The 24185-nt window shown below is 49.1% G+C and overlaps 1 protein-coding gene across 2 annotated transcripts in view; it reads right to left on the minus strand.

Moving 5' to 3' along the window:
* Window positions 1-24185, minus strand: part of COTL1 (coactosin like F-actin binding protein 1) — a 44127-nt gene that overhangs the window by 13979 nt on the left and 5963 nt on the right. Inside the window, exons 3-4 of one of the 2 annotated variants that reach the window (XM_055552707.1) lie at window positions 5445-5602; window positions 1061-1485 (exon numbers count right to left, since the gene is read on the minus strand). In XM_055552707.1, coding sequence (XP_055408682.1) covers window positions 1327-1485; window positions 5445-5602 — 317 coding nt within the window. In that variant the 3' untranslated portion in view covers window positions 1061-1326. Of the gene's footprint in view, window positions 1-1060; window positions 1486-5444; window positions 5603-24185 lie in introns of those variants that run through there. The other variant, XM_055552708.1, reaches the window with a different exon arrangement.

Here is a 24185-nt window from a genome sequence, read left to right on the forward strand (position 1 = left end):
GCTGCATTGTCCCTCTCGCCCTGCAGCGGCGCCGGGACAATGGGCTGGGTGTTGTGTCGCCGGCACCAGCCAGGCATTTCTGTGCGGCAGACGACGGCTGTGGCGAGGCAGCCACGCACCCTGTCCACTCAGCGCATTCCAGGCCCAAGTCTGGGTGCCACCCTAGCCCAGGCTGGCACCCCGCTGCTGCCCCCAGCCTTGCTGGCCTCGTCCTGTTCTCCACCAGCCTCAGAGGCTGCTCAGAATCTCAGCCTGGCTCTGAACACAGACTAGGGACCCGCCATCAAACCTCCTGACTTTTGACTCCTCGGGGCTCCAGCCCCGGGCCGGCTGCTTGTTAGCCATGGCTTGATGCAAGTCTTATTGCTCAGGGCTACGCTTAGGGTTACTCTCCTAGCTGATGCACCTAGGCACAGGCCCCAGGTGAGGTTCGGATTGTTTTGAAGTTAGCACCAGCAAAGGTGAGTGAGGCTGGAACCTTCCTGTGTTGCTGACGGATGTGACTTTTGTCCAAGCCATTTTGTAAGATAGTTACGCAGGCTGGTTCAAAAGCAAGATTTATGCCCCAGGTCAGGGACTCAGCATGTGGACCTGTCAGCCCCCAGGGAAACTAGAAAGCTGTGTATCACAGTGGTGTCGAACCAGGAAAGCTGGGAGTAATCGCAACTACACTCCCAGGATGCTGCCAGACACTGTTCTAATTGCGTTTCCTGATAGTTGCTCATTCAATCCCCACAACAACTCCAGGAGGCAGATACTATACCAGCTTCGGACATCAGGCCCAGAGGAGAGCAACTTGCCCGGGGCTGCACACTGAACGGCAGGGCTGAAACCTGAACTCACTCCATCTGGCTCCAAAGGCTACACCCCCAGACCCCTGCACGGCACACTGTCTCTTCTACTGACAAAGTAAAAGGTTCCTTTAAAAGTAATACACTGTGATAAACAAAGTACCCCCTAAACAAATGAAACAACTTCAGAATATGTACAAACAGGACACAGCAGGTCAACTCATCCAATTCATTTTCTTTTTTTAAGAAAAAAAATTTTTTTTGATATGGACCATTTGTAAAGTCTTTATTGAATTTGTTACAAGATTGTTTCTGTTTTCTATTTTGGCCAGGAGGCATGTGGGATCTTAGCTCTCCAATCAAGGATTGAACCCACACCTTCCGCACTGGAAGCAAAGTCAACTGCCAGGGAAGTCCCAATCCAACTTATTTTTAAATGAGGAAACTGAGGTCCAGGAAGGGAGAGCGACTTGCCCATGAGCAGGCAGGTGGCATAAAGACCCATGCTTCTTGATTTCAGTGGCTCTACATTCATTTATGGGCTTTCCTGGTGGTGCAGTGGTAAAGAATTCACCTGCCAATGCAGGAGATACAGGTTCGATCCCTGTGTCAGGAAGGTCCTCTGGAGGAGGAAACGGCAACCTACTCCAATATTCTTGCCTGGAGAATCCCATGGACGGAGGAGCCTGGTGGGCTACAATTCACGGGGTTGCAAAGAGTCAGACTCGACTTATCAACCAAACAACAACATTCATTTACATTCTCTACATTCAGGGAAGCCTGGCGTGCTGCAGTCCATGCGGTCTCAAAGAGTTGGACACGACTGAGCGACTGAACTGAACTGAATGTTTCATACAAAGCATAAGGATGTGGAGTAGTTTTATTATTACCAAAAAAAGGCTAGGAATAATCTTAAATTAAAACTCAATCCATTTATTCTTCACATGGAAACGGTGGTAAAAGGCAGCTGGGGATGTGATCCTGTCCCCAAGACAAGGAATCCAGAATGGCCATCTGGAGACCCCTTAAAGAACATCTGCTCTGAGTCCCCCCCCACTAAGCAGAGGGGAAAACTGACCCGCCAGCATCAGCATGATTTTAATGACTGTCGGAAGATACCATTACAGCAGTAAAATCGACCCTCTGTAACATAAATGGCTGTATTTACAAGTGTAGTATAAATGTGAGGTCTTGTAACAGCTTCAGGTAATAAACCTTTTTAAATGAGGAGGTGGGACATGCAAAAGGTAATGGTCAAAGTATCGCATTGCACCTGCAGTTCAAGATCAAGCAAGCATCCGCTATGCTCTTCATACACCAGCATCCTTTTAACAACTGGAATCAGTTCGGAGCTGCCAGTCACGAGGCTCCACACCTCCCGGCCCCACAGGACATGCACGCGACCTCAGCTGGGCCAACTGGATCACTTTAAGGGAATGATTGACACTAAGGGAGGAGGACTCTCTCTTCCCCTGGGATCAAGACCCAGAACAGCCACCAGGCCTGGACCATTTCTCCTGCTGCACAGAGGCCACCTGGGGCCAAACACAGAGGAAAGAGAAAAGAGAAAAGAAAAGAAGCTACGGCTTCAGCTCTGGATCCAGCCACACCGCAAGCTGGCACCCTCTGCAATTCCTAGTTCAGAGCGCCAAGCAATTCCCATTTTGCTGCAATATGTTAGAGTTTACAAACAAATGAACTATAATCAATACTCCCAACTGAAGTCTTTCCACCAAAGAATCATATTTCCCCAAACCACTCTCTACCCATTTCACCAAACTGAGAAGAGTTTTAGATGTAACAGGAACTCTGCAGACTGCTACTAGGGACAGAGTTTCCTTTGGGGGTGATTTTAAAAGCTCTGGAATTTTTGGACAATGGCGGTGACCGCCCAACGTAAATGTATGTCACACCCCTGAACGGCACACTAAAAGCGCTAACATCTTACGTTATTCCATTTTACCACAGTCTTAAAAATGGAAAGAAAACAGGGGTTCTGCAGGATTCAAAGACCGCCCCCACTGGATGCGCCCCAGCAAACACCCTCTCCCAGTGCGTGCTGTTCTTCCGGCCATGCCGGGCTGGCTGATGAGAGGGCTAAGCGTGGATGGTGGAGTCCAGCAGGAGACCTCTGATCGTGGACATGCATTCTTCTGCATTTTCCATTCTATTGCCACAAAGGAGACCCTTGAAAGCTGGTTAACCATTAAAGCCTCCAACTGTCCAGGAGAAAAACAGCCCGAGGGGTTGAGTAGGCGGCTGCCCAAAGAAAGGGTGCCAGGGCTGGACAGGGTGCCAGCTGCAGTATTCGCTGGTAATGCTGATTAGGCTAGGAAGTGAATGACATTTATGGAACATTTACCACATCCCAGGCATAGTGCTACCCCTTTAGGAGGTAATTTGACAGCCTATACCTTTTTTTTTAATGTGCAATATATATGTATTTTTTAATTTTTGGCTCAAATATTTTAAAATTTCATTTTATTTATTTTTGGCCACATCGGCACACATGGGAACTTAGTTCTTTGGCCAGGAATTGAACCTGTGCCCCCTGCATTGGATGTGAAGAGTCTTAACCACTGGGCCACCAGGGAAGCCCTAGCCTATTCCTTTTTTAAAGGATTTTCACCCCTGTTAACTCCAGAACACTCCCCCTCCTGAAAGGGCGCGTTAAAGAAACAATTCAGTGTAGGGCGGGAAGGAGCTGCACGTATTAAAATGTTGGTTGGAACGTATTATTTATAACAATAAAAATGGGAAGCAACTCAAGAGGCCAACACCAAGGGGATTTTCAATCCATCACAGTACACTTGCGAAACCGGACTTGTCGGCAGCCAGAAAAACGTTCATTACAAAGACTCTGCAGACACATAATTTATGTAATTACGTTATGTTAGGAAAAAAGAAGCTGATTAGGTGTGATTCATAGGCTGAGACTGTAGCAATGCAGAGGGGAGTGCGTTCACCCACAGGACTGGGAGGAGAGAAGGAAAAAGCGGCCGCAATAACAGAATGATAGGAGTTCTCTCCTATTATTACTTTTTAACAGAAGTTTTATTTGGGGATCGTTGTGGATTTAGAGGAACGTTGTAAGAGACAGCACCAAGAGCTCCCACGCACCCCACGGCCATTTGACAAGTGTGAACATCTGAAGTTACCATGGTGTGTTTGTCACAGCCAGGAAGCCAACACTGGAACATGACTACCAACCAAACCCCAGACTTCATTCCGATCTCACCGTTTTTCTAGATTTCACCAGTTTGTCCTGGATCCAACCCAGGACACCACAGTGCACTCGGCAGATTTGTGTGTGTGTGCGTTTTTTTTTTTTAGGATGCAATGGCTTTTTGTATATTCTCAGATATAAGCAACCAACACCACAGCTTTTAGAACAGTTTAGAATATTTCCATCACCTCTAAGGAAGCCCTGTACCAGTTAGCCATCTACCCCCTATCATGGGTTTTGGGAAATCCTTCTGCAAGATGGAGATCCCTTTGTTAGGGAGAAAACCGTCTCCCCTCCACCTCCTTGCCCCAGTCTATGGTTCTGAAATTTGGACTTTTTTCTATGATTTTATTGACTTGCTTCTTCAGGCTATGCTGGGTCGTCACTGCTGCGTGGGCTTTTCTCTCGTTGCGGGGAGCCGGGGCCACTCTCTAGTTGTGGTGCGAGGGCTTCTCTGGTTGAGGAGCGCAGGCTCTAGGGCGCACAGGCTTCAGTAGTCGTGGCTCCCCGGCTCTAGAGCCCAGGCTCAATAGTTTTGGTGCACAGGCTTAGTTGCTCCACAACATGTGAGATCTTCCCGGACCAGGGGTTGAATTCATGTCTCCTGCACTGGCAGGCAGATTCTTTACCACTAAGCCACCAAGGAAGCCCTAGAATTTGGATATTTTTTCTCAACATGACCCCATGCCCTAGCTTCAAATGACCTGCTTTGGAAATTTCCAATAGTGTCAATTTTTTTTATGTCCAGAATGCAAAAATAAAGAACTTTAAAATGGGAAGCTCTACAGGTAGAGCTGTTTGGAACCCCAGGGACAAAACCAAGGGTACACTAGTTTCCCCTCTTCCTCTAGTCTAATAGGGACACAGGAGTAAATCAGCTACCACCAGCGCCCAGCTACTCAGTCTAGGGATCTTTGCCATTGCTGATGCAGCCTTTGTCATTCTAGGGTCGTCAAAGTCATCTTTAAACCCCTGCTGGTGCCCATGTGATTGACATTTATTCATTCATCAAGTGTCATTGCGCTCCTACTGTGTGCTAGACACCATTCAGCGGGCACTCGTGAACTCTCCCTTTGCATCCTCATGGCCACAGCTGGAAGCCCTCCATCACCCACAGGAAGTGGCGCCATTTTGGTCATTCCTCCAGCCTCCTCCTCCATGAGCTGCCTGCCCCACCCAGAAAGGTAGACCCCAGCCACCACGTTTCTAGTATTCGATGGTCAGGATCACAAATGCGGCTACCGTACCCAGAAAGCAATTTGGGGTATCTCTCACCAGTGTCGCTAGTGGTCCAAGGACTTAGCACGAGACGTTCAAAGTCATGGCCCAAGGAGCCAAGCCAGCCCCTTGTGTCCCTACTGGATGGTGACGCTTTGCGGAATGTGACCCCCACCCCCCAGACCCTAAGAGAACACAAAGACGGTTACCTGCACCACCTCCTTCACCAGGGTCTTGTCGGTGCCGGTCTTAGCACGCTGCAGGCCGCTGACGTTCTCGCCAATCCATGTGATGAGGGCGAACTTGGACCTCTTGCTCATCGCATCCCCCGTGGTGAAGCGCACGAAGGCAAACAATCGGACGTCATCTGCACCAACAGCAAAAGGAGGGCATGGTGCTCAGTTAGAACACCCAGATCCACACTCCCCAGGCGGGGCTCTGAACCTCAAGGGCACCCAGAGCGACACAGAAGGAGCCACCGTTCCCTCCTTCGATCCCAACAACAGAGCTGCAGGCGGAGATGCCCACTTCACAGACGGAGTGGCAGAGGCGGAGGTGCAGAAGGGCCTCAGGACGCTCCCGAGGCTGCACAGGCAGAGGGAGCCCAGGCTTCTCTGGCTGCCACGCCCGCCACCCTGCCCTCCCCTCAAACAGTCATGCCTCAAATACTGAATCTGATTCAGGGAGCAAAAGGTGGTCAACTGTTTTTATCCCAAATCTTTGAGGCCCTATTTGGAACAGGAAAGCCACACAATAGAGAGACAGGAACCGAGCAGGGGTTGGGGGACAGGGAACAAAGACAGTGGCCCTGCTTCTGGCCTGGGATTCAGCTTGGGGCCCCCTGGGCATTCTTAGATTGTGGCCAGACAATTAGGCCAATCAAGAATTCTGAGCATTTTTCCACTAGGTGTGTTGTGCTTGTTACATGGGGTGTGTGTGTGTGTGTGTGTGCGTGCGCGTGCATGCGTGTGTCTCCACCTCGGCACTCCGGTCATTTGGGGCTGGGTGGGTCTTCCTGGTGGGGTCGTCTCGTGCATTGGAGGACTGAGCAGCAACCCTGGCCTCCGCCCCCTCCATGCCAGTAATTACACCCTCACCCCAGGATGGCAACCAACAATGTCTCCAGCCATTATCCAATGTTCCCTGGGGAACAGAACCACCCCCAGCTGCTGCCAGGTGAGCACCAATTTCTAGACATACTTTTATGTCTCCGTTTAATCAGGATCCCCTTCAGTTTTGCACCAAAATCCAGCCCTTTTAGTTGAGGCATCACATATCCTTACTCAGATTACTCCCTAAACAGTTCACATGTCAACTGCAGTTATCAGTGAAGTCTCGATTCAGCCCCTCCCTGATGATGGCCAGGACACGGGTTGCTGCCCAGTCAGTTCAGTCGCTCAGTCGTGTCTGACTCTTCACGACCCCATGGACTGCTGCACGCCAAGCTTCCCTGTCCCTCGCTAACTCGTGTCCATCGAGTCGGTGCTGCTGGTTTGGGGTTAATCATCCTGTACCTGCCCCTTGACTCAGCTCATGCTCTCAAACGGCTTTTCCTTGCTGGCTTTAGGATTTCTCAGGGACCCAATGACTCGTGGAGCTGTGTTTCCCAAGCACTGTGTGTATCTGAATCACCTGACATCTCACTTAAATGCAGATTCCAATTCGGCAGGTCTAGGACGGGACCCTGGGGTCTGCATTCCTAACTAGCTCCGAGGTCATACTGATGCTGTTAGTCAAAGGATCACGCTTGAGGTTTCATGACTTTACTTTCTTAAAACCAAGGCATCTTGGGCTTCCCTGGTGGTCCAGTGGTTAAGAATCCACCTGCCAATGCAGGGGACACAGGTTTGATCCTGCTCTGGGAAGATTCCACATGCCAAGATGCAACTAAGCCTCTTCACCACAACTGCTGAGCCTGCACTCCGGAGCCCATGAGCTGCAGCTACTGAGCCCATGTGCCGCGATTACTGAAGCCCTTGTGGCCTAGAGCCTGTATTCTCCAACAAGAGAAGCCACAGCAATGAGAAGCCCGAGTGCTGCAACCAAAGAGTAGCCCCCACACTCTCAAACTAGAGAAAGCCCTCAAGCAGCAAAAAAGACCCAGCACAGCCAATAAATAAACAAACAAACAAAAACCAAGGCATCTTGATCCTAGAATCATTCTAGGTGCCTCCATGTGGAATCCCACACAAAGTATATAGTGAAAGTGAAGTCGCTCAGTCATGTCCGACTCTTTGCGACCCCATGGACTGTAGCCTACCAGGTTTCTTCATCCATGGGATTTTCTAGGCAAGAATACTAGAGTGGGGTGCCATTTCCTTCTCCAGGAGATCTTCCCAACCCAGGGACTAAACCCGGGTCTCCCACATTGTAGTCAGACGCTTTACTATCTGAGCCACCAAGACCACCAGCCCTCTAAGTGTGATGGAGACAGTCCACACTGGCTGGTTAGTACCTCAAAGCCCAAGTTCATCCTAGACAACAAGCCAGCCAGTCTAGCAGGGAACCATCTGACCCCGGGGTGCTAAGACACAGCGCTCGACAGGGCACGGACTCCAGATTCAAACTCTATATCCAGGCTTTTCTTAAAGGAAACAGATCATAATCGCCATTCACGCTGACACAGCACCCTCCAGTTTATGGGTTAGTATTCATCAGGTCTTCATAAGGATGCGGGGAGGTGGGCCATGGGGGGCATCATGGTCACCATCATCTACACCCAAACCACCATTTGGGAGATGAAGCCAGGAGGTCGTGTGACATGCCCAAGGTAATGCACCAAGGACAAGCCAGCCTGGAGCCAAGGCGTGTCTCAGGTGTGTCTGCCCAGCCCTCCTCCTTCAGGGAACCACCCCCCGACCTGGCCATGGGAGGCTGGTGGGAGCCCATCCCAGGACCTGACCACAGGGGTCAGTGGGTGACAGAGCGGTGAGGACAGAGAAGAAAGATGGGTCTCAGGGACACTTCATGGGCCAAGTTAACATGGCTTAGTGACCGACATATGTCGCACATGTATGCATGTGAGAGCTGGACCATAAGGAAGGCTGAGCGCTGTAGAACTGGCACTTTGAAACTGTAGTGCTGGAGAAGACTCTTGAGAGTCCCTTGGACTGCAAGGAGATCAAACCGGTCAATCCTAAAGGAAATCAACCTTGAATATTCATTGGAAGGACTGATGCTGAAGCTCCAATACTTTGCCACCTGATGCAAATAGCTGACTCACTGGAAAAGACCCTGATGCTGGGAAAAACTGAGGGCAAGGGGAGAAGGGGGTGACAGACGATGAGATGGTTGGATGGTTATCACTGACTTGATGGACATGAATTTGAGAAAACTCAGGGAGATAGTGAAAGACAGGGAAGCCTGGTGTGCTGCAGTCCATGGGGTCGCAAAAAGTCAGATATGACTTAGCAACCAAACAAGTGACCGACTGGCTATGGGAAATGAGGAAGGAGAAGTCTGGGAACAGGAGACCACATGAGTGCCATCTCTAACTCCCAGAGGAACCTGACTTAATCCCCAAACATCTGAGCCTCAGTTGGCCTCATCTGAAAAATGGGGTGATTTTTTGGTCCTCCCCATTTTTCCTTTTATGGAAGTAAACAACACACCACAAAAAATTCACCATTTTAACTATTTTAAAGCATACAAGTCAGTGGCACTTAGGACATACACAATATGGTGCCATCATCACCACAGTCTAATTCCAGAACATCTGCATTGCCCCCCAAAAGAACCCCCTACCCACCAGCCATCACCCCTACCCACCAGCCATCACTCCTACCCACCAGCCATCACTCCTCACCCTTTCCCCATCCCCCCAATCCTAAGCAACCACTCAGCTACTTTCTGTCCCTGGATTTGCCTTTTCTGGACATTTTACAGATGGAAGGAACCCTACACCATGTGGTCTTTTGTGTCTGCCTTCTTTCAACTCAGCATGTTGGCAAAGTTCATCCATGTGGAAACATGATCGGCATTTGATTCCTTTTTTTTTTTTAATAGCTTGAAGGCTTTATTTATTTATTGGCTCCACTGGGTCTTCATGGCTTTGCAAGGTCTTTCTCCAGTAGCGGCGAGCAGGGGCTACCCTTTATTGTGGTGTGCAGGTCTCTCATCACGGTGGGTTCGCCTGCTGTGGAGCAGATTCTAGGTGCACAGAATTCAGCAGTTGCACTGTGCTGACTCTGGGGCTTGCCGGCTTCAGCAGTTGCAGCTCACAGGTTCTAGAGCTCCAGCTCAGCAGCTGTGGCACACGGCATGTCAGTCCACAGTGTGTGGGATCTTCCCAGACCAGGGATTGAACTCGCGTCCCCTGCATTGGCAGGCAGATTCCTATCCACTGCACCACCAGGGAATTCTGGTACTTCGTTCCTTTTATGGCTGAATAATACTCCATCGTATGGATGGACCACATTCTGTTCTATTCATCCATGCACCCACTGATGGACTTTTGGGATGTTTCCAAATTAGGTGATTTTACACCTCTCTTCTACATCAGCCATGAGGATAAAATGGGATGCTGTGAAACCTGTCTGGCCCGACCCAGTAGGACTTTCTCCCTGGAGTGGAGCTGCGGCTGAGGTGTGAGTACAGGAAATACGGCAGGTGGGGCTGAGGAACTGAAACTCACACAGCCACGCACGGCAGGTACAGGAGCTCTTTCGTTCCCCGGTATTTCCCGGCACTGGAGGCTGCGTTTGGGAAGCCAGCGCGCTCTTCTGAGTAGTGTTACTGGAGGATCAGGAGAAGCAGTTCCAAAGTGTTTAATTAAATTGCAGCGTTGACTTGAGGGGGAGGCGAACCACACATCTGATGCCTCCTGACTTGCTAATGCCAAGACAACACCAACAACAGAACTTGCAGCCTGTTTCCACAGCAACCACTCTATTTCCCTTTACTTCATTGGTCAGTCTGGATGTTTGGGATCCCGTGACCACACTTGGATCCCAGCTGCTCCGTCACTGGCCAAAGCCACTGAGAAAGTTACAAACCGTGTGTCCCAAGTACCAGCCTAGGACCTGTCACAGGACAGACGCCTTACCCCCAGCCCCAAGGACACAGCCGTAAGATCTTCCAGAACTGCAGGCCAGTGTCATTTAAATTATCACAGCAGGAAAGACCACTTTCCTGGGTCGCAGTTTGGTGCTTATCTGACAATGGTCTGGCTGAGAAGATTGCTGACATTTTTGAAAATCCGAGGGTCACATTTTGCTTACAAATGTCCGCTGGTCGGGATGTGGCATGACACTGAAAAGTCAGTGGAAAGTCTGACGTGAAAAACCTGTTGGTCTGGGAGACCTTTGCACAGCTGCCCACACAGACCTCCAGCTCCCACGCCTCCTGAAGGAGGTTCTTAGCCCATCTGACCTCCAGCAAGTCAACGCAGGAGGAAGTTCTCGTTTAGTCACTAACTTCCCTCCTCTGAAAAACTGGGCAGATCAAACACGGATGTGCGCACGGGTGTATCACCTGGAAGGCAGAGCTTGACCTCATCACATACACGTATATGAAGCGTGTCTGTGTGTGCCCGTCCGTGTGTGCGTGCTCATGCATGAGTGTGAATGTATGTGATGGTGCCTACACACTGGGATAGCAAACTTGCCTAGAAGATTGGTCCTGAGGTTACTGCCACCCCCGGGGTGGCACTCGGGGGGCTCAGTGGCACATCTTTCCAGTCTGGGGTTGAGGGGGCAGAGGAGTCGAGGTGCAGCTCCAGATAACCCCCATGGGGGCACCCAGGCCCTGAATTCACACCAGAGGACACACCCTGAGCCCCGTCTGAGAGAGGTCCCAGAACAGCTGTCTACACCTGCTTGCCCCCGGAACCATTCCATCTCAACATTCTGGTCTACAGCATCCGGGTTGAATCCAAGTTTTGGAATCCACTGGAAACTCATCCCCATTCTGTCCCAGCTCTGTGATAAGACCAGATTCCTGAATGCCTCCAAGCCTCAAGTTCCTCATCTGCAAAATGGGTCACATATATCTCATAAGGCATATTGAGGATTAAATGAAAAAGAAAGAGCGTGAAAGGCTTGGCTGATGGGGCTGGTGACTATATTTCTCTCCCCACCTGTCTGGTGAAATGAGGTCCACAGTGGCCTCCACTGCCAAACCCTAGGGGATAGCCTCCGTGCCTTCCAGTCTCTGAGCTGGCTTTCTGCATCCACCAACTTAACGTTCAGTCTGCTGGGTCTCGAAGTAGGGGCCCTCCTAGGCATATGGTCATGGAACCGCTGGTCTCATGAAGATTTCTTGAGGGTCTACTGTGTGCCAAGCACAGTGCCAAGCATTAGGGGGCACAGATAAGATGAACGAGGGTCCTGAAGATAACAGAAGCTGTTCACTGAGAGCTTGCTACACGGCAGGTGCCATCCTAAGCATTTATGTGTGATTGCACATTTTCTCATCCCAACCTCTCCATCTGGTCAGCACTGCCCACAATCCCACTTCACAGATAGAGAAACTGAGGCTCAGAGAGGTGAAGTGACAAGAAACCAGACATCTTTTTTTCTGGTTCCATCTAGAGCAGCAGCTCTCAAAGTGTGTTCCTCGGACCAGCAGCAACATCATTTCCCAGGAACTCATTAGACCGTGAATTCTGAAACTCTAGGAACGGGGCCATTTTTAAACAGAAGTGAGTTTAAAAGAGACCCTGGGGGAGATTCTTATGCCTCCATAGCCTGAGAACCATTGACCTAGACGATGAGGTGAGGAGAGCAGAAGATGGGGTTTTCAACTCAGAGGACCTGTTCTCCCCTGGCTGGGAAAGAGGGTGAGACAGGGTCTTGTGGGCAGAAAAGCTGAAATGCCCAGAGTTCAGCCCCACCCCCATCCTCCCCACCCACACCCTTTCATTTTAAGGAAGTGATCATATAAAGGAGCTTCCTGTATGGTCTGTCTTCTCAATGTTGTAATTTATAGAATTCGAGGCATGGTTCCTTGAGCATCTCACCATCAAAGACCACCGGGACTGTCCCCCAGAGACTTTCCCTCCCCTCGAATCCCACAGCCCAAGACAAAGAAGAGTGGTCTCTAGAAAAAGGGCTGCTGAATCACGGCACTACTAACAGCTTTTCTGTGACCTCTGTGTGTCTACTGACACACTTGTACACTAACTTGTACACTACTAACAAGGATTCCCAAATGCATCACAAAAAGCCACATAGAGCCCCATCTCAGGGGAGGCGTCAACCAATGACAAAACAAGGTCAGGAGCCCCGTCCCCGAACACCGTCAATGCCCTTTGGGCAATGCCTTTGGGCCCTCGCTGTGGTGGCCTCAATTCAGGGCTGTGGACACCCTCCCCTTCCCGCCCAGGAAGAGTCTTGTCCATCAAGAGATGGTCCTTATAGGGTGTTAATAGAAGTCCCCTCTTAAAAGAACTTGAGCCTTTCATTGGTCTATGTAGCCTCATCACAGGTCAAGGATGGGTTATCAGTGTGAAACATCTGCACCAGCCAATCCCACAGCCCTAAGGACCCCAGGACCTAGAGACCCCAGACAGGGCCCACTTGGTTCAAAGTCCTGTTCCTCTTTTCAAGGCTTCTCGCTGTCACATATTAAGTACATTAATCTGCAGCATAAAGTCACCGCATGTAAAGTTCTTGGGACGCTGCCTGGCAGAACTGTGCTCAGAAACGCCAGCAGCGGTCACTAGGCGCTCTCTCCTCGGCAGCCCCTTCCTCCCCCTCCCTCCTCTATCTCCCTCCTCGATCCTGCAAGGGGATATGAAGGACATAGAATGATACAAAGAGAGAGACATGACCACAGAGGGCATGGGAAGAGGAGTGAAGAAAAAAGGGAGGTCAGATGTCTCTGGAATCACCAAGGCCTCAGGGATGAGCTGCTCTAAAATTCTTCCCAAAAACTATGAACGGTACACAATCCCCACCAAGCCCTCGAGGACTCCCTGCCCTCATGCACACCTCCCAGCCACACTGGAAATCTCCTGAGGTTCAGAATCACTGAGGGGCAGAGTCTGATCCGTGTCACTCAATATTCTCGCCATGGCGACCCTGACACAGGATCCACATTGATCCAGGGCCCTCATCTTCCTCCCAAAAAGACCTGTCTTCCCTTCTACCTTTTCCCACAGCTGGCACTGGCCAGAGGACAAAACCCAAAGGAGACCGAGACTCTGCCATGAGCCAAGCAGTGTGACTCTCTCACACTTTTGCAAATGTTTTGAGCAATTTTTTTTCATTACACACAAAACACATATGAGGTGTAGAATAACTAGAAATACAAACAAGCAAAAAAAAAAAAAAAAAATCCCTCACCACCAAAATAGCCTAGGAAACTCCCTATGGAGCCTAAGCAAAACTTTGGGGGCACGTCCTTTGATCTTTTTAGCTGCTTCCATACCTGTCCAATTTGAGTCACATCTCCAGCGCCAAGCACATAGCAGGCACCCAACAAAACATCTACCGGTCAACAGAAAGAAAAAAGAGAGAAAGAAGTAACCATTTCATAATTTCCACCCAACACTGAAGTTCAGAGCAAGACAAAAGAAAGGGGGAAGGAGACAGCAGGAAATTGCCCCAGAGTCGGGCTGAAGCTGCCCTTACCTTATATAGACTCCCTAAGAAGTTATGCAAACAAGGTTCAGTAAGGAAGAAAACAACCCACACACCAAAAAAGCTGAGCTGTCAGCTTCCACCGAGCAAGCTCCCCAGAGTGGGCATGAAAGGAAACAGGAAAGAATTCAAACATCCTGCCGCCTGGGGCAGAGGGACAGCTGGACAGAAGCCACAGCTGCATCATTTCCAGTGGGCTGCTAACAGGGGAGCCCAGGCGGCCACAGACGAGGACCTGGAAGCGGGGGGAATGGCCCCTCTCTGACACAGAGGACAAGGGCTCCGTGGATGTGTATACAGTCCTTGCATATGAGCTCGCACAGCCCATGCACACTGACGCTTTGTCCCACCCCTCCTCAAAGCAGGAGATATCTCAAATGATTCCTTTCCCATTGGATTTTTGTGAAATGAATGACCCCGCTTTCCTAGTCTGACACAGAACACAAGAAAATGGAGTACAGAATAACCACAGGAAAAGAAAGATGATTACTTCAGTAGAACCCTCAGGGAAGGACCTGATCTGGAGACCGAAACGATCAGGACAGCTAAAGGTTTTCCCCCAGTGACAAAGCACCAGAACTTCTTTTTTTTTTTTTTTTTTATGATTACTTTTACTTCCTTAAATGGAAGTCGGTGTGCTACACCCAACTGCATCTCCTGACTTAGAGAACCAGTGGTTGCAACCAGTTCCTGGAGGCTATGAGTCCACGATGGCCTCGTTGACAAGGAGACACTCTGCAGACACTGAAGGATTCAGCGCCTGATCGCCTGAGCACTAAATGCCCTGGGGTACATCTCTGCATTCTAGTATAGGTTTTATGTTTCTTCCATTGCTGTTAGTCATTTGACAAACACTTGCCGTTCAAAGACTGCTGAATAAGATACAGTCCAAACCCTTTAAGAATATACAATCCTAGCAGGGCAAAAAAAGACAAACTAAGCATGTGAATACAGTGAAGTTAGCACCATGACCACAAGGCATCACAGGGCAGAGGGGAACATCAAAGAAGTAAAGAAATTAGCTCTGCCTGGGGGCAGTGATCAGGGCAGGCTTCACAGAGGCCACAATGTTTGATCTGGGTCTTGAAGGACGACCTAGAATTCATCTAGCTAACTGGGTAAAGAGGAAGAAGGGGGCTATGTTAACAACTTAAGAGCTAAATTCTAACAGAACTCCAAAGACAAGAGTACCAGCTTCAGTGGGCAAGTTCAAAACGCCTTTCTCTGCCAGCCTCTCTGTTTGTGACTTGCCACTGGCTAGAGGAGCATATAATTAGCTTATTATTACTGGGTGTAAAACAAGAGTTGAATGGCTCAGAATGACATCCCTTAGGATGTCCTCCTGCAGTCTGCTCATCCCTACCCCAGGAGGACAGGCATTTTGTCCCCTGGGAGGACATCTCCAGGACCCAGAACGGTGCCTGACACACTGCCCACACTCAGTAAACATTTCTTGAGTAAATGAGGAGCCTCTGCCCACCTATCTTAGCAGCTTAGAAGCATTTCAGTCCCCAGTCCTCAGCTGGGTCACTTCAATGGGAGATTCTGTCTTGTAAGACTAAAACCAATCCCCTCCCCGGATTTTAAAGGTGTGCCTTCTAACGAAGAGACCGGCAGAAATAATCAGATGAGAACAGACAGGTAGCAATTGACTGATCTGGACAAAGGTGCCCTGTAAATAAAAGTGCATGGGAAGGGCAGCCCACCACCACAGTGTTGCTAGGATTAGCAATGCCTGCATCACGTGGGCCTTCTCCTCTCCCTTCCCTGCTCACATCACCAAGCGCGATGCCCCAGAAGAGCAAAGCAGACACCAGCCCTCAGCAGCTCAGAGAGCCAGGAGGCCCAAGTTCAAGCCCTGGCTCTGCCTCTCTCTGCTGTGTGACCAGGGACCGGTGGCATCCCCTGTCTGATCCTCCATGTTCTAAGCTGGGGGTGGGAGGGGCAGCTTCTCAGTCCCTGTCTCCGAGCCCCCTGCGTGGTGGGGACAAACACACAAGTGGGTTTCAGCCCCCTGTGGCTGCTGACACTTGCAGCCCTCGAGTTCGCCCACACATTTACAGCTGACTCATCCCACCCTTTATTGATTCACACAGCTACTAACCCACATGAATATCCAAGACACACTTTCCCGTTCTAAGGACCCACTTCTGAGGAAAGGTTGCTGGCAACGTAATACTCCCCTGGACACCAGCTCGGTGCCAGGCGCTGGACTGGAAGATGAAAACCCAGCCGTGGGGGCTGGTGCCGGGTCTCGCCATCAATCCTCATCTGAACTGTGGGAAGGAAAGCTCAGAACTGAACCTGGCACAGAGCCAGAGGCACTAAATATGGCACAGGGTGACGATAAGGATGTGGACGACAATGGTGGAGGGCACAGGGGAGGTGGGAAACGAGAGCGCGCGAGAGCAAGTTCACGCGCGAGAGCAAGTTCACGCGCGAGAGCAAGTTCACGCGAGAGCACGTGGCGGGGCTGAGCACACCTGGAGCACATGGACCTGCACAGCCGCCCTGGGCAAAGCAAGTCTGACATGAAGAGGAACATGGCAGAGCCAGAGAGGCCCGCCTGGTTATGAACCACAGGAAGGCCAAAGGCGAAATTCCACAAGGTCGTGGACAAAAGTTGTGGGAATAAAATGCAGGCTGTTGAGGCAAAATCAGAGTCGTGGCCATGGCCCTGAGCCCCACCTCTGACCCCGTTCCCTGCACACTGCGAGGCCATCACACTGCTGGATTTCTGCGCTCCTCCCACCCCTTTTCTTCTTTACGTTTTAAAAACGGAGAGGTTTACATACCATAAAATTCACCCCTTTTAAGTATAAAATTCACTGGTTTTTAGTATATCCGTGAGGTTGTGCAACCATCACCATTGCCTATTTTAGAACATTCCTTCACCCCAAAAGGAGACCTGGTGCCCATGAAGAGTCACACTTTGTCCCTCATCCTCACTACTGGCAACCACTAAACCTGCTTTATATCTCCATGGACTTGCTAGCTCTGGAAACTTGAAATAAATGGAATCCCACGCCATGCGGCCTTTCGCGTCTGACTTCTCAGCATAATGTTTCACTCAGCAATGTTTTCAAGGTTCACCCATGCTGTCTCATGAATCAGTCCTCCATTCCTTTTTATGGGTGATTAATATTCCATTCACAGATGGACCACATTTTGTGTATCCCTTCACCAGCTGATGAACATTGGGTGGTTTCCACTTTGGGGCAACTGTGAATCATGCTGCTGTGAACATTCACGCACAAGTTTTTGTGTGTTTTCATCTCTCTTGGGTAGATACTAAGGCGTGAAAGAGCTAGGCTTAGCCTTTCAGGAACTGCCAAGCTGTTTCCCACGGTGCCTGCACCAGCTCTCCTTCCCCCCAGCGATGCACGAAGGTTCTGATTCGCGACACCTTACAACTCCTGTTATCACAGCCCCCTAGTGTGTGTGAAGTCACATCTCATTGTGGTTTGACTTCCATTCCCCTAATGACTACTGATGCTGAGCATCTCTGCATGTGTTTACTGGCCATGTGTATGTCTCCTTTGGAGAAACGTCCATTCGAATCCCTTGCCCATTTTCCACTTGAGTTACCAGTCTTGTTGAGTTGTATGAGTTCTTTACGTACTCTGGAAGCTGGACCATTACAGGATGCATGGTCTGAGGCCCTCCCCTTCTGCTGGGGTCACTCCTCACCCAGGTACCCGCATGCCCAGTTCCTTTTCATTCAGGTCTTGCCTTCGTGTCCCCTCCACTTCAGGCCTCCCCTGACCACCCTGGCTAACAGCGGCCTCCCCACAATGTGTCTCTGGCCCACTGCTTCATTTCATTTTCTTAGCACTCATCTCATTCTGAAAAGACCACATTTGCTAGATTGTCTATTAGCTGCCCCTGCATTTTCTGTGAATGCAAGCTCTGTGATCTGGATTGCTCAACTTCCCTAGTGTCCAAAGTCCCTGGCACATAGTAGGTCCTCAATGTACATTTGTTGGATAATGAGTGTAACAAAGTGCCAAAGAAGAAAAGTTACTTTCCCCAAATCAAACACATGGCAGTTAGATTTTGCCAAATCAAGAACAGACCAAGTGATGTAAATCAACTATATTTCAATATATACATATATTTTTTAAAATGGGCTTCCCTGGTTGTCCAGATAAGAACAGATAAGAATTCACCTGCCAGTGTAGTGCACATGGGTTCAATCTCTGGCTTGGAAAGATCCCACATACCACAGAGCAGCTAAGCCCCTGTGCCACAACGACTGAGCCCACGTGCTGTAACTACTGAAGCCCACGCACCTAGAGCCCATGCTTCACAACAAGAGAAGCCATCACAATGAAAAGCCTTCGCACCGCAACTAGAGAAAGCCTGCATGCAGCTGCAGCAACCAAGACCCAGCACAGCCAAAAATAAATAAATAAATAAAATTTAAAAAACAGCGCAAGTGGCATTCCAGTTCAGGGCTACAAGAGCTCACCAGAGTGAACACAGGCCCTCCTTGATCAGGCAGGGGGCTCAAAGGGGCTCACAAAAGTCTGACTCTTTTCCCTCCTCCCCAGAAGCCCCAGCATGTGACCCAGAGGGGCCCCTGGCCAGCCCCTAGCCAGCAGCTTCCTTTATTTTCAAATCCTGAACAATACACTCCATTCTAGAGTCAGGGTAGAATTATAGCCCAAAAAAGGGAAGAAAACTACTTCCGGGTCAGATCAGATGACCTCCAAGGGCCGTCTTTTCAGTCAAAAGCAGCCGAGTCAGAAATCTTTTCTAGGAAAAATGGAGGCGTTTGAATTAAGGAGTGTTGCTCCCCAGAGACCATCACAGGTTTTCCACTTGAACAAAGGCAGAAAAATTACCTCTGAGCTGTGTATTCTTAGAAATGTGCCTCCAGCCAGAGGCACAGGCCTCCGGTCTGCCCCTTGGCTTTCAGAAAAAGAGCTTGTGGAAAACTGTTCAGAGAATAGCTCCTAAGAGTTCTTATTACAAGGAGAAAAAAAAATTTTTTCTGTTCTTTTTATTGTATCTATATCACAGGATGAATGTTAACTAAGCCTATTGAGGTCATCATTTCATGATACATGGAAACCAAACCATCATGCTGTACCCCTTAAGCTCATACAGTGGTGCATGCCAATTATTTCTCAACAAAACTGGGGGAGGAAGGAGAAGGGGAATAAAGAAAAGAGCTTGCCCATGGTCTTCCCTCCTTGTTTCAAAAGAATTTCAGCTGCACGTGTTGGGAAGCAGCAGGGTGTCAGGAGTGGTGGCCAGAGGGCAGACACTGGGTAAGGAACACAGTTCCACCTCCACACAAGCCCGGGTCAGTGCGTTCCCGGCTCTGAGCCTCAGTTTTCCTGTCTGTGAAATGGGACTGACAATAGGACCCTGGTACCACATGGGGCCATGGTGTCATGAAATAAAGTGAGGATTAAATGACTCTGGCTGACAAGACAGTGGCCCCCAAAGACGTCCATACCCTAATTTCCAGAACCTGTGACTCTGTGACTGGACATGGCAAAGGGCATGTCCATGGCACACTTTACAAGTGTGATTAAATTGAGGGTCTCAGCATGGGAAGATTGTCCTGGATGACTAGAGTGGGCCCAATGTCATCACAAGGGTCCTCAAATATGGAAGTGAGGAAAGCAGAAGAATCAAAGAGATGGCTGCATAAGAAGGACTCATCCAAATACTGCTGGCCTTGAAGATGGAGGAAGAGGCCACAAGCCAAGGGATGCAGAACCTGTAGAAGCCAAAAAAGGCAAAGAAACAGATTCTCCTTTCAAGCCTCTGGAAGGAATACAGTCCTGCCCACACCTTTATGCTAGTTCAGTGAGGTTGATTTTGGACTTCTGCCCTCCAGACTCTAAGACGAGAAATTATGTTATTTTAAACTACTGAGTCTGTGGTCATTTGTTACAGCAGCTACAGGAAACTGATACAATGACCTCAGCACAATTTCTGGCACAATAAAAGCCCAGTGTTCGTCATTATTTTTAAGGATTATGATAACTTATGATAGGCAAGGACAGTTACAGAAATGCACAGATGATTAAAAAAAAGAATAAGTGCATGAGGAAAAATGAGACAGATGATCGGAAATTAAGTCCAGAACTAAAACAGGATGTCAGGCAAGTTAATTTCAAATGCACTGATGAAACAAAACACAAAATGCTAAGGTTAACAGCCCTGCCTTACACACAAGCCTCTGGGGACCTGGCCCTGCTGAGGCCACTGAGCAGAAGCCGAAAAGCCAAGGCATCAAATTCAGTTGGAGAGGAAGACACCTAGGGGCTCCAGGGCAGGAATGTGGGCCAGAGGCCACAGGGGAACAAGGGTTTCAGAGCCTCATCACCTAAAGACTCTCCATACAGGCCACTGGGCGGTTACATTGGCAGAGGGCACGGTGGACTATCCAGGGGTGAGCTCAGCTCTCAAACGTCTCAGGGGACCGTGTTCATTCATCTATTCAACACACACTTGGGGAGGTCAGGTGTTGTTCCAGGCGCGGACAGCACAGCAGAGAACCAGGCCAACCAGGTTTCTGCCCCCAGGAGCTCAGATTCTATCTAGCAGCAGAGTCAAACACCAGATATCAGAAAGCTCCTGTTTGGGATATAGCTTGGGGAGTTGCTAACGGCTTGCTACCCATGACTTGGGTCCACACAAGAGAGTGACACAACCACCGGGGAAAAGAGATCAGGACCACGTAACCACGAGGGGGGAGGATGCTCCGCTGAGGGTACCACCACCAGAGAGACAAAAGCCCTTCTTTCCACGATCTCACCATGGAATTGAAGAAACAGATGCACACGTAATCACCGCAGAACGGGATGAACATCACAAAGGCAAGGAGGCCATCTGAGTGGAGGGGATATTTACACTGGGCCTTGAAGGATGTATAGAAGTCCGCCAGGAAAGCAAGACCAATGAGGACAGGCCAAAAGAAGGAAAACTGTGCACAAGCTCCAAGGAAGGGGGAGGTCAGGGCAGTGCAGGCTCGGACACAGATCTGGATTCAAAGTCCAATTTCTCTACCTACTGCGCCATCTCAAGCAAGTGGTTTTTTTATTATTTTTATTATTGAATGAAAGATTCTTTAAGTGCTTTATAATCTTCAAAAGTTTCCCACATGATGTCATAAAATCTCATAATAATCCTTTTTCTCCCACTACCCCTGTCTTCCCTAGTGGTAAGGAATCTGCCTGCAATGCAGGAGACCTGGATTCGATCCCTGGGTTGGGAAGATTCCCTGGAGGAGTAAATAGCAACCCACTCCAGAATTCTCACTTGCAGAATCCCAGATACAGAGGAGCCTGGCGGGCCACAGTCCTTGGGGTTGCAAAGAGTCGGACACGACTGAGCGACTTAGGACGCACCCCTCACGTGCCCCTCCTCCCTCCCCTCTCCCCACTGGCAACCACTGGTTTGTTCTCTGTCATCTGTGAGTCTACCAAACAAGTGACTTTGGACTCTCTGAGGAAACAATCAGATTTCTTATCAGTAAAATGGAGATGACTCCTACTCTGGTGTCATTGTTCTTATTACAAACATACCCCTCACAGGTAAGAAAAATTAGATGAGCTAATACATGCAAAGCGCCTACCTAGTGCAGGGCAGTTGGCATCCACAGGGTCAGAATCATGTGTTGGGATGTGCATGAGAGGGGTGAGCTGCTGAGCATCCCATCCTAATGGGCATTCTGGGTCATTTCTAAGCATTTGGACCTTGTGGGCAAAAGCGACAGAAGGTTAAGGGGAGAGAAAAGCTCTCCCCACCTCCCCACCCCTACCTGGACTGCAAGCTCAGCAGGTTCAGAAGGGGTCAACTCAGTCCTGGGCAAAGGGCTGGCACTCAAGAAATGCTCCGGAGAAGGAAAAGCCAGGGTCAGGGGCGGAGCCCTGGAAACACCCACACTTCTGGGGCACAAAAGGGAAGCAGAACCAGCAGACGGAAGTGAGAGCAGGAGATGAGAAACAGGAAAAGAGAAGTAGGTGAGCTTTGCACTACAGAAGCAGATGGAAGGGAAAACCGTGTTTTTAGTAACTAGCGGTCACTGCCAAAGGCTAGAAGGAGAGAAAGTGAACAAATACAAAGAAACGTCCACTCCATGTGGCCACCAGGAGGCGACCGAAGACCTGGGCACGGGGTGCCAGGCTCCAGATGTGGGGCGGTGGGATGCCAGGATGTACCAAGGTGAAAAAACGGTGGGAGATGAGGACATGGATGTAACATCTACATGATTCACCAGCAATAATTTCTAAAAGTTTGCATTAATGTCTAAAGACTTTCAAGGAGGGAAAACTCAATTCATTTCAACTAACTGAACACTTTCGCTGAAGCAGAGACACCCTACTTAGCAGGAAAAGGGACATCTAGCAACCTTCTCCACGGAGGTATGGCCACAAACTCCAAAGCAAGTGGAAATATCACCCAGAAGAGCTGTTACAAAGCCCACGCATCTTATGACACAAAGAAGCCACACAACGTGGCTCAGGCTCCCCCAGCAACACATATATGAGCCAAGAAGGCAGCGGGAGACTGAATTTTGCAGAAAACTGTGAAAATAATGTTTCCAGAGCACTTCAGGTACCACTGAAGAATCACCACCCAGCATTGTTTCTGGAGCAACAGAAATGATGTGTCAATCAATCCCCGTTTGTTGATTGCATGACAGACAGACTGTTTGGCACTTTACAAGGTCCAAAGCCCTGTCACAGATCTACAGCTTCCTTCTGACCTCATATTCCCTTTGACTCACTAGATAATTTCTCTCCTTCCTTTCTCACTCAAATAAGCTAGAGGGGGAAAAAATGCATATGTGCAGCTTGGGGGAAAAAATCCAGTACAGAAGAGCAAAATAGAGAGACCGCTATACCTATGTGTGCTGCACAGCTGCACATGCAGAGGCCAGTGAGCGAATTGTCTCTTTCCCAACCTGTCCCTCTTGCAATAATAGCAAAGAGTCTCTCTTTGACTGAACTCTGACCACGCTTTTCTGAGCTCTTTTTCATCTGGGTCTCAACTTCTGGACTTCTGTGTTCATCTCGGCCTTCGCTGATTTTGGCAAGGATCCCGCCAAGTCAACTGAGCCAGAATTCCCCATACACCACATCTGATCACCCCTCAATATCTAATCAGGCTCCTTGTTCTCACCCTTCCCCGGTGATGTCTGATCCCTGGCATGCCTTCAGCAAGAATCCTGTTAAGTCAGTTTAGCCAGCTTCTCCCTTCACCCCAGACCCTTCCTCTTGGTAATTTTCCAGCCATTGATCCCTACCTGGCTTCTTGACTCCAAATTCCCACTTTTCCTTGTGGTATTCAGAGTTGAGTTTGATCTCTCTCCCTTGTAGTGGTCCCTACACCTATCACAACAGTCCTCTGAATAAAGTCTGCCTTACTGTTTTTTGTTTTTTTGGCTGCGCTATGCACCTTGTGGGATCTTAATTCCCTGACAAGGGCTCTAACCCATGCCCTCTGCATTGGAAGGTGGGCGTCTTCACCACTGGACCATCAGGGAAGTCTCTGCCTTACTGTTTTTTAACAAGCGTTAGAATGAATGTTTTTGCCTTTAACAGTAAAGACACCCCTGTTTTCCTCAACCATCCCACTGCCAAACTCAGTCCCTGAGAAGCAGTTGCAAGGTTCTACGTTACTGATAACCACATTAATTGAGCACCCATTGTATAGGAGGCATTGCCTATAAGGTTTACGTGTATCATGTCAATTTATCCTCAATTTTAGCAACCCTGTACCCTGTGTGCAATCACTAACTGAATCTTACAGATGAAGAAACAGAGAATCTGGGAGACTTGCTCAAGGTCACACAGCACAGCAAGGCTACAAGTCAAAGCAAGACACCCTAGCTCTACCATCGATGCTCGTAACTGATTGGCTCTAAAATCTGTACCAACAGAAAACTGGATCCATTCCCAGATGCCTAGATTCTTTCTAAAACAAAAATGCTTGCAACAGAGTATTGTGGGGTCAGTTTATCAATAAAAGATCTATTAAACAATGTTACATTTATACAAGAGATAGATTAGGAGCCACTTTAAGGGCTGGATGATGACAATAAAACATCAGCACCATGAGAACAGGGGCTTTCTCTGCTTCTAGATTTACCTTCAGTGCCTAGAACAGTAACCTACAGAGTAGTCGATCGAAGGAAAGAAGGAAGGAGAAAATGAATCAATGAATGAACAAATTTCTGAGTGTTAAACTATATTTGAATTATATCTGGTTTTTATTCTCTTCCTTTTGCTTAATCTTGCTTTCTGAATATTCTGCAACGGACCTGTACTACTTGTAAGGTGAAGGAAAAAACACATTTCACAGACACCCTGAGCCATTGACCCAACACATACACATGATCTG

Source organism: Bubalus kerabau, chromosome 17, assembly GCF_029407905.1.
Source record: "Bubalus kerabau isolate K-KA32 ecotype Philippines breed swamp buffalo chromosome 17, PCC_UOA_SB_1v2, whole genome shotgun sequence".
Lineage (NCBI taxonomy): Eukaryota > Metazoa > Chordata > Mammalia > Artiodactyla > Bovidae > Bubalus > Bubalus kerabau.